At 40.9% G+C, this 15,798-nt stretch overlaps 1 protein-coding gene across 10 annotated transcripts in view; it reads left to right on the top strand.

The window, feature by feature from the left end:
* Positions 1–15,798, top strand: part of tanc1b (tetratricopeptide repeat, ankyrin repeat and coiled-coil containing 1b) — a 92,600-nt gene that overhangs the window by 48,027 nt on the left and 28,775 nt on the right. For all 10 annotated transcript variants that reach the window (XR_011077300.1, XM_068572174.1, XM_068572170.1 and 7 more), the window contains 2 exons: positions 1,854–2,043; positions 5,384–5,707. Coding sequence is in view for 9 of the 10 variants with exons in the window: in XM_068572174.1 (XP_068428275.1) it covers positions 1,854–2,043; positions 5,384–5,707 (514 nt within the window). In the remaining variant the exon portion in view is untranslated. The remainder of the gene's footprint in view (positions 1–1,853; positions 2,044–5,383; positions 5,708–15,798) is intronic.

Raw genomic sequence — 15,798 nt, 5'->3', positions numbered from 1 at the left:
GAGTGCTATTCCAGGGGCTCTTGAGAATGTAACAAGAGTGACTGAGTCCCGGTCCAGAAATAGTTATGTTAGGTCTGAGCCTCAGTTTGTTTGGTTCTACTAATTAAGCTCCGGCTGTGTGAAGAGCAGAGCCCAGCGCTACGCTTCCCTCATTTATCTCGTCTCTTAGACACGTTTTGACACAGAACAGGAAATTCTAGGAATGAGAAAAAGACTTCTTAAGTATTATAACAATCATGTTCATTATTTCAGACTTGGGAATGACATGTTTGTGTTCGTGTAGGTGTGCGTTTTTAGAGCCCAGTTGGGGAGGAGCATTTTATTGTCATCTGCCAGCAATTCTCTCTGCCTCCTAACTGCTGTTTTACAGCATGATTTAAACTCAGCATGCTTGTTTTTAGTTCTGCCGAACAGTAAATTATGACACATCAGCTAGCTGTTTGGTTCTTACTGTGATTTGTTAGGTGGCATAAGCTTAAGGTGCATCCCTCAGCTAGAAATTGCTTGAGAAATATTACTGACAGAAAGACAGTGGTTGGACTAAGAAATGCAATCGAGGTATTTGCATGCCACAAGTTGTTCATGATGTCTGAAGCAATGTGAAATCCCTCCTATTCTGCTGCTTATATTCATTCAGTGTACAACTGCACAAACAAGAACACCTTTAAACAGGAACAGCCAGAGCAGCTCAAACGAGACGTTAGTCCCACTTCTATCTGAAATTAGCTCAGCATTGGTGAGTCTTACTATTTTGGAGTTCAGTCGGGGTGAAGAAGAATAGATTTTTTTTTGCAGCAGCAGAAATACTGCAGTAAGGTTTGAAGCAGGACACATATTGTTATTGTTTAAACAAACTCAACACTACACATACACAGTAGGTAGTATACTTGTTCCAGTTTTATTTAGTTATTATTACAATGTTTTACTATATTAAAGAGGCTGTTTTTAAACTGGTTAGGGATGTTTGAGTTTAGGTATAGTGTTAAAAATGTTTTGTGATAGTTTGCGGATATTTGAATTGGAGCAGGTTGTTTGAGATACTGCATGTGTAGTCGTAAGCTGTGTTGGAGAAGCCATCTGTAAATGAAAGTTCCTACAGGCAGCAAAGTATGTGCAGTGGAGTTGATTTATTGAGGATGAAGGTTGATTTAATTTGACCTGAGCTTGTAAGAGTGGCTTTTAATTGAAATTTGATTTGTATGGAGTAGTGTATATGAAACTGTTTGATGGATTTGGCTCCTCTCACAGTGGGCAAAGATGATTATTGAGCTACATACAGTATGTTGTGAGCAATCAAAATACTGTTGAAAGAAGACGGGAAACCAGCTTAAATTTGGTTTTCTACGGTTGTCAGTTAGCTCAAACAAAGATTCAGCTGCTGCTTGGTTGAGAGACGGGCTTAGTGGCATGCATGAGAAAGGTATCTATTGTGCCACAACAAAGTAGATACTTCTTCCCTTAAGAATTTCTCTTCGGGCCTATTTTGGTCCCTTCAGACATATGAGTGTGTAATTTTCAAGCCTTGCTCCATTTACAGCGCTTATGCCCCATTCAACTTGTGTGTCATGCTCTCATGTAAAATGCTTGTTTACTTTTGAGAGAATCATTTGCATTGCTTTTAACCGGCAATAAACTTGGATCAACTCATTCTTACAGTTGTCTCAATTCTTCTTCCAAATAAGGTTGTAACGTTATAATTTTTTTTCTCCTATTTATTACCGCTCATGTGAAAAAAATTAGATTTTGTTGCCAGCTGACAGTTTATATTGGGTTGACTTCATACTTGACATATTTGATTAGTAGAGCACATTCATGGTGTACCAACCCTTTTCTGCTTTCTTTGTTCTCCCCAGTGCTCTATGATTAGCCAGGGTATCAGCCCCTGCTCTACACTGACCAGCAGCACTACGTCTCCCAGCACCGACAGTCCATGTTCAACACTCAACAGCACAGCCAGCCGCCCGCCTCTCAGCCGCTCCAGCCCATGTGGGACCATCACAAGCCCCAGCTCCACACTTGAGAGCAAAGACAGTGGGATCATCGGTGAGAACTGCTTCATCATATTCATATACCAACTTGTATGGCGGAAAAAAAACTGGAACTAGACACCCATTTCCTCACTTAATGGAACCCTGTTAAATTTTTGACTAAAAGTGACAAGCGATGTTTTTACAAGCAAGTCCCTATTTTGTTTGTTTCTTTGCGGACGCAATACACTTTCTTGCCGCAAGTTTAACGCTGTTTGCTGCGAGAAAGTGCAAATTGATGTAACGGGCCAATGATAGAAAACATCGATGGAAACAATATAGGATTTGAAATATTTTTGGTGGTTTTCCATACGACATTCTGATGAATAATATGCAGGAAACAACTGTTTGCGCTGTAATAGTGAACTAATGTCCTCCTGCGCAGAGAATTAAGTAGCACCGCTGTGCACTGTGCACACACAGTTTTTCACAATGATAACTGTGAAGCATCCACCTGTTTAGAATCAGCTTAGAAGATGTTTCATCATGTGTTTACATTGAACACTCCACAGGCCAGCGGTGAAAATGTTTTACTGTTGTGCTGCCTTAGTATTTGAAAAAACTGTTCAGGATGATGCAAAACTAAATAATTCAACCTACATTCATATCTGAACCTTCACAACATAAAATATGATATATAATGTCTGTCAAACAACTAGCTTCAAACTGACTTTCCTGCTTTTTTAATCCATCTTTGGTGTCTTTGCCAAAGCACTCAGTAACCATGCAAGGAATGCAATGGATGAGTCAATCCTGCAGATTTCTCTGCACACACTTAATACTATATTAATACAATTAATTACATATTTTCCAACGAAGCTCTTCTTTTTACTCTGAGGCTGTTACCTAATGTGCATTGTGATTGAGACCACAAAGATGTCCCGGTGTCGTGTCACTCATTCATCATTTAGTTAAATCCATTGGATTTTTTTGTGGCACTAAATAGCATTTGTGTCAGGTTGCATTAAGCCACCATGTGTCAGTTATTGAGTTTCTATAGAGCTGTTCCTGTATGAGAGAGCATTGAGGTGACAGTTGCCAGACTTTGACGTTATATTATATCTCTAGTAATAGCCCTGCAAGACATCTGGGGATTTACACAAGCTGACAGGAATACGACGTGGTCTATTGATACATTAATCCGTCTGCTATTTCTACTCACAAACCTTCCGGTGGCTATACAAATGTTCAAAATTCATTCTGAAAATGTCTTTTAAATATTTGTAGTGGGAATTCAATAGCAAATTGTTACTGCCAGATCCTGTAGTTATCCTCAGATGAACTTCTGAAGGCAATGTTGCATTTGGGGGGAAAAGTAATATTCTTGTATAAACTAACTAGAATATGTCGCATTGACGCCTGTTTAGGTAACTTATTGCCCTGATTGTTCTGCAGTACAAAGCAATCCATGCCAAAGCCAGATAAAACACAACAATTGGGATTTTAAGTGATGCAGGTTGATTACCATGAGTCAGTCTTTCTGTCCCCCCAGAGCAACATCTTAGCAAGCTGTTAAATAATTTATTGAAGCTGTGATATAGTATCTTCCAGCATGGAACTTCGGCATTCTGCCGCCCAGCACAATCTCTCTTGTTGTAAAGCTACTTGTGTCCAATCTGAATTTACTTTGTAAGAGAATGACACAATTTGACACTGGGCTACAACATCCCACCCACCTGCCTGGATAAGAGTGTGCAGGCACAGATGAGAACAAAGCTATGTTGTGTCCACAAGTTAGATTCCAACCAGTGATTAATGTTCGCCGTTCTTTGAAGTTTGACTCTGACTCTGATTTCAAAAGCATATTAATTTGGCTTTGTACTGCCATTAAAAGCTCCTTGGTGGATTTCTTAACATTTACAAAATAGCTCCTAGAAGAGTGTCTGCATGGGGCATCTGGAGAAGGACTTATAAAAGCCCTCTAGCAATGACTATGACCAGCCCTATGTATGGTCAAATCAAATATTCATCATACTTTTTTATGAATAAATACAATGATATTCCTTGCTAGGGGCTATAGTTTAACAAGTTAACAATTACTGTGACCTCTTCTTCACTCTGATGACTGCTAATGGGCGGCGGAGGTAGAACGAGTTTGTCTTCCAATCGAAAGATTGGTGGTGTGTGTGCAGGTGGAACCTTTCATGGGAGCCTTTAACATCAGTGTCTGAATGTACTCTATGTGTGAATGGGAGAATAATAGAGCGACTGGCTCATTGGTGAACAGGATCGTCTTTCAATCAGATGATTGGTGGTTCGATCCCCAGCGCTGCTAGCCCATGTCGATGTGTCCTTGAGCATGACACCTTACCCTAAATTTCCCCCGTAGCTGCGCCTACGGAGTATGTGGCACCTTGCACGGTGGCTTCTCCCATCAGTGTGTGAATGGGTGTGAATGGGTGAATAATGTCATGTAGTGTCAAAGCGCTTTGAGTGGTTGGAAAGCTAGAAAAGCACTGTACAAGTACATGTCCATTTACCATTAGCATTTACAAGTAGTGTGAAGCGCTTTCTTTGAGTGATCAGACGACTAGAAAGGCATATTACAAATGCATTTCTATTGACCATTTTCTATTTTTTGCCATGCTCGGAGCAGACTGAAACCTTACTGATGTCATGAATGACATCATACTTTACAAGGTAAACATCACAGTAGTTGCAATGCCAGGATGTGTTATGTTAATATTAGTAATGATGTAACGTGCTGCGTCATTATCAAATCCAGATTAAGAGTGTGTGATGCAAAAGCCGCCAGCTGGACAGTCGGTTCCTGTCCTCTGACCGTACTGATGTTTCTGTATCCAGCTGCAGCTTGTGAAGCTTTGGCCCTCCGCTCATCTTTTAGGATTGTATTAGATGCCTGGGTTGGCCTGAGGGAGGATTAAAGGATTTGTTGTCATTTTAGCAAAACACCTGTCTGGACATAAAAATACCAAAGGCAGTTTCAAACACTAGTTCTTCCCTCTACTCTTACATGTTTTATATATTTAAGGTTGAATTTTGTGTCACTGTACTGCACTCACAAGCTGTTTCTGACGTATTAATTAGGATCTTCCGACTGATCGGTAAAACGAACCGAAAGCATTTCAAAATTCTGGGCTCAGGAAATAAACTTTAGTCCATGCTATCATGTCTTTCCAGTTTTCATCAGTGCAAGCAGACAGTCTCAGTAAAGTCAGGTGGTTAACAGTGTCGATAAGGGCACTAAGAAAAAGCAGGGACTTATTCAAAGTTAAAAGTTCCATTACAGCTCAGTATCTCATTAAAGATGAAGACAGATAAATGTTCATAGCACACAAAGAGCATCTTACCTCCCTCACTTGATCTAATTCCCTCTCTCTTTAATCTGCCCTCAGCCACCATCACCAGCTCGTCTGAGAATGATGACCGCAGTGGCTCCAGCCTGGAGTGGAGTAAGGATGGCAGCCTGAGAGGCAGCGGGCGCCATGGCCTGGCACAGAGTGTGCGGGCTGACACCTGCTCTCCTGTGGCCGAAGAAGACTCCAACAGCGCCACTGCAGCACCAGCCGACACCCCAACCAGGACAGAACAGCAGCAGCAGCAGTCCAACACATCAGCAGAGCCACCACAGCCTCAAAGTCACTCACCTGAGGGACCCTTTCCATACTCATCACAGACATCTTCTTCCCTCATGATGCCGAGGCCGAACTCTGTAGCCGGTAAGAGCCTATGTTTTTTTAAGCATTTGACATCTGGATATCTGCTGGGCAGAAGGGAGTAAGAAAGTATATACCTTTCTCAGTGGCTGCGTTCATTTAGCATTACATGAAACATTTGTCCTTTTGTAGCCTAGTAACCTTTGTTATGCTGATAACATGTAAAACTCTGACCGTGTGCTTGGGTGTCTCACTGGATTGCCAGTCAGTTCAATGACTTTATTATAAGATTTGTGTGTGGTGCCATTTCTGGACCAAGCAAGTGACGGATTCAAGCAGGAAAAAGAATGTGCAGGTATAGAAAGAATGAGAAGTTTTTCAGAAGCTAGTTTGTGCTTTTCAACGAGAAGTGGGGTATCAAGGCAGAAGTCTGGGATTAGGCAGCTGTTGTATGCTGTGCCTCGGCCCTGCCTACCATTTCGGACTCAAGCGCAAACCAGTGGCTCGCTGATCTGTTCTGCATTCCTGCCCTGGAACCTCCCTGTTATGGCTCAGCTCGCCATATCCACACAGCTGTCACAGTTGTTGATATCCCTCCGCAGCCCCCATTCCCCCTTTTTCCATTCCCAGATCTTCTCCACTCTGCCGCCCTCGGTTTTTGCTGTTACTGCTTTTGACCGTGGCCCTGTTGATGTAATTCACGCAGCCATACGTTTTACATCTTTTTTTTTAAACTAAAGCACTTACTAAATGCAATTGTTGAAATAGTATTTGAAATTCTGCATCATAGGATTCAGTAAGGACAGCTGTTGGGTTTTAATGTGTAACTTAACTGTGAAATCACAAACTATGTAGTCTGCAGCTCAGACCCCATACCTGCACATGCTCACTGTTAGGCTGACTACAGACTAGAACTAACAGCAACATAAACATAAAAGGTACAGGTTAAATGTTAACTGGATTTAGCAGTAGCAGACTATAATGTGTAAATGGTAGAACAGATGGAATAAGCACTCTTCAAGGGAAGATGAAGATTGTACGGAGGTAAGGGTAACAGCTTGTAGAGCAGATGAACAGAATCACACCGCATGGTACAAGCAGATCATTTCATTGGTGATTTCTAAGTCACAGGAAATTACAAAGGCAGAGCCAGACTGTGAAGAACTGGGGACAGAAGAATGGAAATATAAGTGAACTCAGGTCAGACCATTATCGAGACCAAGATCAGACAAGAGTAGTATATCCATCAACATATGAATATTAGTTGTTAGATGGATGATGAATCATTTTTTAAAATCTATATTTTGGGGCTGAGAAGTATAACAGGGTTTAGAGTGTTTTGCCCCATTCACCTCGATGTCGCAGCGGCCATCGTGTTGAAAATCAAATGCTTTCATGCTCCTGTGAAATATGCATACCTTGATGAAATTCAGTACCTAAACACTTATGTCTGGTACTTCTGCACTGTGGGTTTTCTCTATGATAACATCAAACATAAGTTCCTATTGAGTTTGAATGAACGTATTGTGAATCACATTTGGCAAAAGCGTGTGATGAATAGATAGGGTACAGATGCCATGTTTGTCTGAATTCCTTCATTTGCAACAAGTGGCAGTGATGGCAGTCCTTGCCAGTTTTGTTCTATTGGCAAGAGAGTAATATGACATGGGTATATGAGATAAAAGCAGAATAATGCATGCTTGGGAATGTAAAATGCAGATCATAGCTTATGTATGTATATCCCACATTGTGCACTGCTTTTGCACAACACTTTGATAATATTTCTCCATCCCACTACTGAATCTGTACCCATATTGCAAACATGGCATTGTGCTGTACAGAGGTCCTTCTCTTATTCCATGAGTCCATACCCTTTTACATCTCATCATTATTTTGCAACTGAAATAAACCTAAATGACACAGACACACACTAGCTCATGAAGCTACCAGACCAGAAGATATTGTATTGTTAATGTGTGTTGGTTTGTTTGTGAGCGCCAGTGTGCATGCCTCCGTGTGCTCCAAAGGTTTATTGGCTGATGTCATATAGTTATGTAGCTTTGCCCTTTAGTGTCCTGCAGAATTCACACCTCAGATTGTATGCGGTGTGGCAAATCCCTGAGAGATCAAATCAAGGACATGGTAAGACAATTTAATTTATGGCAAGAGATAGTGCTTCTTTTCAGTTGATGCTCATGCATATTCTATTAAAAAGAGATTCTAAAGAAGCCTACCGAAGCAGGAAGAACTTACGGTACACAAATTACATACCATTTTTCAAAACAAAGAAAAACATTTATAATTAGTGCATTCACTTTCTGTGTAAGTAATTATGTGACTATTTTCCATTGTGCGGTTCTGTGTCTCTGCACATTTGATACTAAGATGTCTGCTGTGATTATGCTTTCACATATTTGATAGACATTAAGTTAGGACAATGAGCATGCAAAACGTCAGCTAATAGCAGATAAATGATCCCCTCCCTCCCTCCCTCATAGATTCTGGTGGTGGAAAACAGTCCCGTGCCCCCCTCGCCTCCGAGCGTTCACATTTTCATTCAATACACTTTTTTATTCCATGTCAGCTTCTCAAGGTCTGAGACCAGTCACTCTGCTTTAAAACCCTCGATTGCTCCCTTTGGGTTGGGAGCCACCTCTGCTCCAAATGAGGTCAAGTACAGTGCATCAAAGTATTCACAGCACTTCACTTCCACATTTTGTTATGTTACAGCCTTATTCCAAAATGGATTAAATTCATTGTTTTCATCAACATTTTACACAAAACACCCCATAATGACAAAGTGAAAAAAGTTTTTTGCTAATATTTGCAAATCAATTTAAAACTAAAGAATGAAAATATAAGTACATAAGGAGTCAGTCTTTACCATGACACTCAAAATTGAGCTCAGGTGCATCCTGTTTCCACTGATTATCCTTGAGATGTTCCTACAACTTGATTGGAGTCCACTAAATTCATTTGATTTGACATAATTTAGAAAAGCACACATCTGTCTACAGAAGGCCCCACAATTGACAGTGCATGTTAGAGCATAAACCAAGCCATGAAGTCTAAAGAATTATCTGTAGACCTCCGAGACAGAATTGTATCAATGCACAGATCAGGCAAAGGGTACAGAAAAATGTCTGCAGTGTTGGAGGTCCCAATGAACACAGTGTCCTCCATCATCCGGAAATGAAAGAAGTTTAGAACCACAAGGAGTTGACTGCCCAGCCAAACTGAGCAATCAGGGGAAAAGGGCCCTATGTAGGTGACCAGGAACCCGAGGATCATACTGACAGAGCTCCAGCGTTGTTCTATAAAGATAGGAGAACCTTCCTTAAGGACATCCATCTCTGCAGCACTCCACAAACCAGGCCTGTTTGGTAAAGTGGCCAGACAGAAGTCACTCCACGCTAAAGAGCACACGACAGCCCCCTGGGGTTTCAAAAAGGCACCTAAAGGACTCTCAGCCCATGAGAAACAAAATTCTCTGGTCTGATGAAACAAAGATTGAACTATTTGGCCTGAATGTTAAGTGTCATGTCTGGAGGAAACCGGACACTGCTCATCAACTGGCCAATACCATCCCTACAGTGAAGCATGCTGGTGGCAGCGTCATGCTGTAGGGATGTTTTTCAGCAGAAGGAACTGGAAAACTAGGAGTCAGGATTGAGGGAAAGATGAATGCAGCACTGTACAGACATCTCCATGAAAACCTGCTCCAGAGCGCTCTGGACCTCAGACTGGGGCGATAGTTCATTTTCCAACAGCACAACGACCCAAAGCACACAGCCAAGATAACAAAGGAGTGGCTTCGGGACAACTTTGTGAATGGCCTTGAGTGGCCCAGCCAGAGCCCTGACTTGATTGAATATCACTGGAGAGACAGAAAATGGCTGTGCACCAACGCTCCCCATTCAACCTGATGGAACTTGAGTGGTTCTGCAAAGAAGGGAGAAAATGCCCAGAAATAGGTGTGCCAAGCTTGTAGAATCATACCTTCAACAAAGTATTGAACAAAGGCTGTGAATACTTATGTTATGTTTTCGTTCTTTATTTTTAATACATTTTAAAAAGATTTCATCAAACTTTTTTCACTTTGTCATTATGGGGTGTTGCGTGTAGAATGTTGAGGAAAGAAATAATTTAATACATTTTGGAATAAGGCTGTAACATAACAAAATGTGGAAAAAGTGGAGCGCTGTGAATACTTTCCAGATGCACTGTATCTCAGGGTCTTGTTGACAGATGAGAGTAAAATTGAAAATGAGTTCCACAGGCGGATTTGCAGTGATACAGACCTTGTGCTTTACTGTTATGAAGAATAATTTAGGTATGAAGCGAGAGCTCTCTCTTTTACAGTTGATCTACATACCTATATTCAAGAGGGTAGTAGCAACCAATAAAGTGACATTTCTTCGCAGCGTTGGGCTAAGTTTGAGGAGCTTGGACATCTGAAAGGTACTGAGTAGCTGTCTCTTGAAACTGAAAAAAACAAGAGACCCCTATGTGTAGTAGACTTAGAACATATGCATCTCTCTCTCTCTCTCTCTCTCTCTCTCTCTCTCTCTCTCTCTCTCTCTCTCTCTCTCTCTCTCTCTCTCTCTCTCTCTTTATATATAATAAAGCAATACTTGCAATAGTATTGCATGCATATAAATAAAACTCAGTTCAGTTATTCTGTTGATTGACTAAGCATTGTAACATTAATGTTTATTAGAACATTAGTTGCACTACAAAGGCCACATTCTGTTAGAGGCAAAGTGGATTTTGCCCATCTGTCTCATGCCAATCAACAGGGCTATAGCTGTGCCTCTAGAATGTTAACTATGTATGTGGAATGTCCATTTATTCCAGAGAAGGGTCACTTGCACTGGCTTGGTAAGCGCGCACACACACACCCATGCACACACGCACAAACATACACGGTCGCTGAACTGTTGTATGAACTCCAGCAGCACTGTGTGCACTGTGGCAAGTTGCACAAATGTGGGCTTGCACCACCTGTCACCACTGGCAGAGCTGAATTGTGATGTCTCTTTAGTAGCAGTTTGTAATTGCATCATTAGTTGGTAGTGTGAGGCACTATCTTGGCCACCATTCAGCACAGAAACTATTTTCTGCCATATTGTATGAGGCAACATTAAAGTTGCCACCCCTGACATTTAAAATTAGAATATTGCCTGTTTTAAGCAAAAAATAATAATAATTGACCACATTTACAGTACAGAACCCTTAAGTCGTCTAGGACAGGTCTACTTTCTGTTCCAAGAGTTAGATTTAAACACCGAGAAGCAGCGATCAGTTATTCTGCTCCACATATCTAAAACAAGGTCCCTGAAAGCTGCAGGTCTGCTGAGACGCTCAGCTCCTTTAGATCCAGATTGAAGACTTTACTGTTTGCTGTTGCCTTTAATTGAACCAGATTGAAGGATATTAATCAATTTCTGCATCTCACTACTGCATTGTATTTCTTAAACTGCACTGCAACTTTTATTCTATTTCTTTCTTCTTGACTATTTCAGTGAATGTTCTTTGTTGTGTATTGTTTTTAAATCTGGTTTTCTTCTGCATTATGTTTTGATGCTTTTAAGGGTTTTATGTGAAGCACTTTGAATTACCTTGTTGTTGAAATGTGCCATCCAAATGAATTTGCCTTGCTTAACAGTAACTGCTGTGTATTGAAGGCCCAAATATAATGAGCTTTTGCATTGGCTTCTTTGTGCTTAAAAAGAAAACATAAATCTGTATGTCCTTCTGAGCATTTAGCATTGCTTGAGAATACAGTCCTTTTGAGTCATATAGACCAGTATGGAAAGCCGACTGAGACAACTCTCACCAAACTAAAATAAATGTCTGTCTTGATTCAGTTGGAATCACATTATATAATTAACTAATATTTAATTCAAGACCATTTCCTTTCTCTTTTTAATATAGTGCAGAATAACTCTGTAGAGAAGAGTGTATGTTTAAGCAGAGGTAGAGACTGCGTATCTTTCAATGGTTGACACAGTTCTTTATAGGTAACACAATTTCTTTTTTTCTTAAGCTTTAAAAAAAAAAAAAAACGATTACAGAGTCAAAGGGCCATATTATTTGTGGCCAATGGAATTTAATGTTTTTAAACTCTTGATCTGCTTGTGGTCGGGTTGCTCGGACAGCGAGATTGAGTTCAGGTTACTGTGGCTCAGGAATTGTGCTACAGTGCAGCTGTGGTGCTTTGCTATTTGACAGAGCTTTGTGGTCTGATCCATATTGAGGTACAGTACACTGTTTCTCCTCCGAAGTCCTCTGCTCCGCTGGCAAACATTCCTGTTCTGTGATATGTTATGTGATGCTCTTTAAGGATGTTATTCATTTATCAAAACCTTGGAGAACAGTGACACGGTCAGGTTTGAGTACAGCTCACATCTGTGTTTTATTAGGACTGAAGTCATCTCCGTCTGGTACATGTGAACAATGACTCAATGATGTCTGCAAAGATCAGAGAGTAATCTTTTCAAATTACGAAATCATGTCTGTCAGTATTGCATCATGACGATTATAGCTTTTTAGATTTAACCTGCTGTAGTCCAGGTGTAGAACCGGAGCCGTATGTCATGATGTGTTTTATCTGATGTAATGCAAGCTTGTGTCTTATCTGGTAGTGCCCAAGACAACTTTGTCTCCTGTAATTGCTGGACCGTAAAGTATCTTCTTGTTTATGTCGATGTTGGGTGACGTCCTCAGTTAGCCATGGAATTCTCCTCTGCCTCTGGCTCCATGTAAACGTCGATCTTTTCAGACAGAGATTGAATAGAAAGCACAAAGAAAACAGATAACCCATTCATGTCGTCCAGCTCTCCAAAAAGGTCACAGCAACTTCTTTAAAATGTCCGCTCTCATAGAATTGTTGGTGCATCTATGTCACAACAGGAGCAAAATAAAAATCTATACAGAGATCAATCTGCATCATTTTTGAAAAAAACATTTAAACTCTGCTCAGTGGCACTCCATTGGTCGATCAGAACTGGCCAAAAACCTAATCTCAAAGGGACAATGTGTTAGTTCATGACTCTCTGCCACCACAGAGCCATCTGGCTGTGTTTGATTGACAGCACTCCGCTATCAAGAACTATCTACTACTGTAGGTGTTGAGGAACTATGCAGCTGCTCTGACGGCATGACGCTGTACAAGGTGTCTTTCTTTCCTAGCTGGACTGTGTTTTAAGTTGTGCATGCTATTCCTATGTAGAAAATCCTTTTCAAAGATACATTTTTGTGCTTTTAAGTTTGTAGTTATGTCACAATTATATGCTTTTAGTCACGCTCTTGGCCTGACTGTCTGTTTGGCTGGTATGCCACTTTGGTCCAGACTGAAATACCTCAATAAACATTGAGTGCATTGCCTTGAAAGCTTGTACAGAAATTCATGACATGTTCGGCTTGGGATCATTATTTAATAACTTTGGTGGTCATCTTAACCCTTTATGTGATGCCATTATCAGATCAAAACGTTGTATTTGTCCAATAGTTTGGTTTATGACCAAATAATGACATTCCTATAGCTCCAGCTGTACTTTGTTGCTCGCACTCATAAGGAAAGGTTAGAATACCAACTTTCTAATCTAAAACATATCTCAGGGCAAGATAAAAGGATCCAGTACATGCTTGTGGAAAAACAGAATTTCATAATCAAAGGTTCAAGACCTTTTACGAACAAGTTGGTGAAGCTTTCACATATACATTTTTCACAAAAGTGGACCATTGCAGCTGGAGTTTTTTTTTTTAATGTTTCCATGGTAACAAGCCAAATTTATGTGCAGGCCTCTTCAAATTCTACTTTGCACTTCGTCATCTTAATCTAAAGCAATTGTTGCTTAACAGGGCAGAAAAGGACTGGAGTTAGAGGTGATGTTAAAGTATTTAGTACAGATAATTCTTCTTAACCTTCTGAATCCCAGTTATCACGAATACGGATGGGTGGGTGATAATTAAGAATATATTTTCTTAAACATTCGCCTCCTGGTTATGTTATTGCGACACATTTCTTATATCAAGACGTTTGGGTTCATAGCCCATCTCTCACACAACACTTGACCTAATAACTTTACTCTGTGATTTTTGCATACTTATAGTACAAAAATACTTATAATACAAAAATAATACATTACAACAAATTGATATCAAGATTATGCCAAGATAATTATCAGTTATTATTTCATCACACAGCAGAAGCCTGATACATATATAGTGTATTGCATACCTGTCACCAGAGGGTAGTTAAATTCCCTAAGAGCATTTGGCTCAATAAAATAGCTTACAGCTTAGGCTGTGCAGCAATTTACCTCAGACAGACGCTGCCAGAAGCCAGACTCTGCTCTGGGTCGGTCCTTTCCCTACGCGTGTGCAAATCTATTCAAACCTTTTATTGAAAAAGGACTGCTACTGTCCCAAATTTGTATTACTGCTGGAATGAATGGTTTTGATGAAAAATATTCACAGCAAAGTATTTCCCATTTTCGTGTTGTTAACTCGTCACCCCCTGGTCTGTTGAGGCCTTCACTCTAAAAAAGAGTCTTTCACTCTTCCTCATACAATGAACTCTTGCAATGTGAAACGGCAACAGGGTGTGCATGGGGATGGGAATACTGATTGTATCCACCGGTAAGGAGGAAAGTCCCATCAGGGCAAGAAGGACTACAGTGGTTGGGGCAAAGGAGCTAAGCCCTCTTCCTGTCTCGTCTGTCATGGGAAACATGGGTCTGAAAGTTTCAAAGGGCAGACCTGCCTGAGGAAAAAAAGAATTTCCATCACAATACAGTCTGACACATTTGTACATCTTCAAAGTCAGTGCAAGCATCGACTTCAAGGTATCAAATGTACGTTCTATCAATGAGTAGAGAGGTCTGTCAGAATAGGGAAAAAATGGAGACTGAGGGGGAAAAAAAGAAATGAAGAGGGGGATTTGCGGGATATGAAGGCCTCCTGTGGGAAGTCTTGGTTTTGAAAGAATCGTGGATACCGAGCGATATGAATAGTTTGTGCATTGATACTACTTAAGCATGTCAAACTGAGGATCACCTGCAGTCTTTGCCTATTGGACCCATGAGCAAAAATATGTGCCTGGTGCAGAATGGGGCACAGTGTGACTTTCACTTCAGAAATCTTAAAGATATTGCAGCAGAAAAATAGAGACAGACCTCTCCTTAAGGTCTGCATGTCAGTATTGGGCTTAAGAGGTGATTAGTGGTGAGTTTTCTGTCTATCTCCTCTATCCCTCCTCCTTTGTTCTCCCATGCTGTGCTTTATTTCACCTCTTTTTCTCATTTTCTCTTATCCCTCGCCCCACTCCAGCCAGGATCATTGATTAATAGTACAGTAGCTGCCCATTACAGACCGTAATCAGCCACTGGAGACTAAATCTCTCAGCTTTTCCATTTATACTTTCGCTAATTCATCCCTTTTCACTCTCTGTTGCTTGCTTACCAATTTCGGAAAGCGTTTCATTCATTTAGCAAGTGCCTAATGCTTTGGATGCTTTGACTGGCTGAGCGCGAGAGAGGTGGCAGCCAAGCCCTCTGCTCAGCGGCTGAATGCTGCCAATGTGCCTGCATGGGAGCGCTGGGGCAGAGCAATCGCTTTTGTGCCCTCAGTGAGCTCATCCACTCTGAGTACATGAGAGAGAGAGAGAAAGAGAGACTCAGGTGAGGGTCTGCTCCCTTCCTATTTGCCTGTTTGCCTGCCCAAGTATATTCCACGCTGGGGACAAGGAAGTCCCCTTGTGAGAAAACTCACTGTCCTTCCTGGCTCTGCTGTTGGATGTAAGTAGCTGTTGAGTTTAGCTTTAGAATCACATTTGCTCAAGTGTTAGTGCTGTGGTGCTCACTAACTTGATGAGTTTGCCTCTCTGGTTTTCTTTACTTTGTTTGTTAATAGTTTAACCTCCTCGATTATAGTTAACTGTGAAAACACCACCCATTGCAGTAAAAGTAACCGTGAGGGCCTTTTTTTATTCCAGTCAGAGTTGTGTTGATGGAAGCTTTCTCAGTTACTCTGTTGTAGGCAGATGGGTTTTAATTAGTGGGACATTCCAGAGAGTAAGTTAGCAACAAAGTGAGGGGAGAGAGGGAGCGAAGAGTGGAGTGTTTGTGACGGTCTTTCCCAGCTGAAAC

This window comes from Clinocottus analis, unplaced genomic scaffold (assembly GCF_023055335.1).
Source record: "Clinocottus analis isolate CAN_PGR_092001 unplaced genomic scaffold, fCliAna1.0.p SCAF_12, whole genome shotgun sequence".
Classification (NCBI taxonomy): Eukaryota; Metazoa; Chordata; class Actinopteri; order Perciformes; family Cottidae; genus Clinocottus; species Clinocottus analis.
This window is presented reverse-complemented; position numbering and strand designations above follow the sequence as displayed.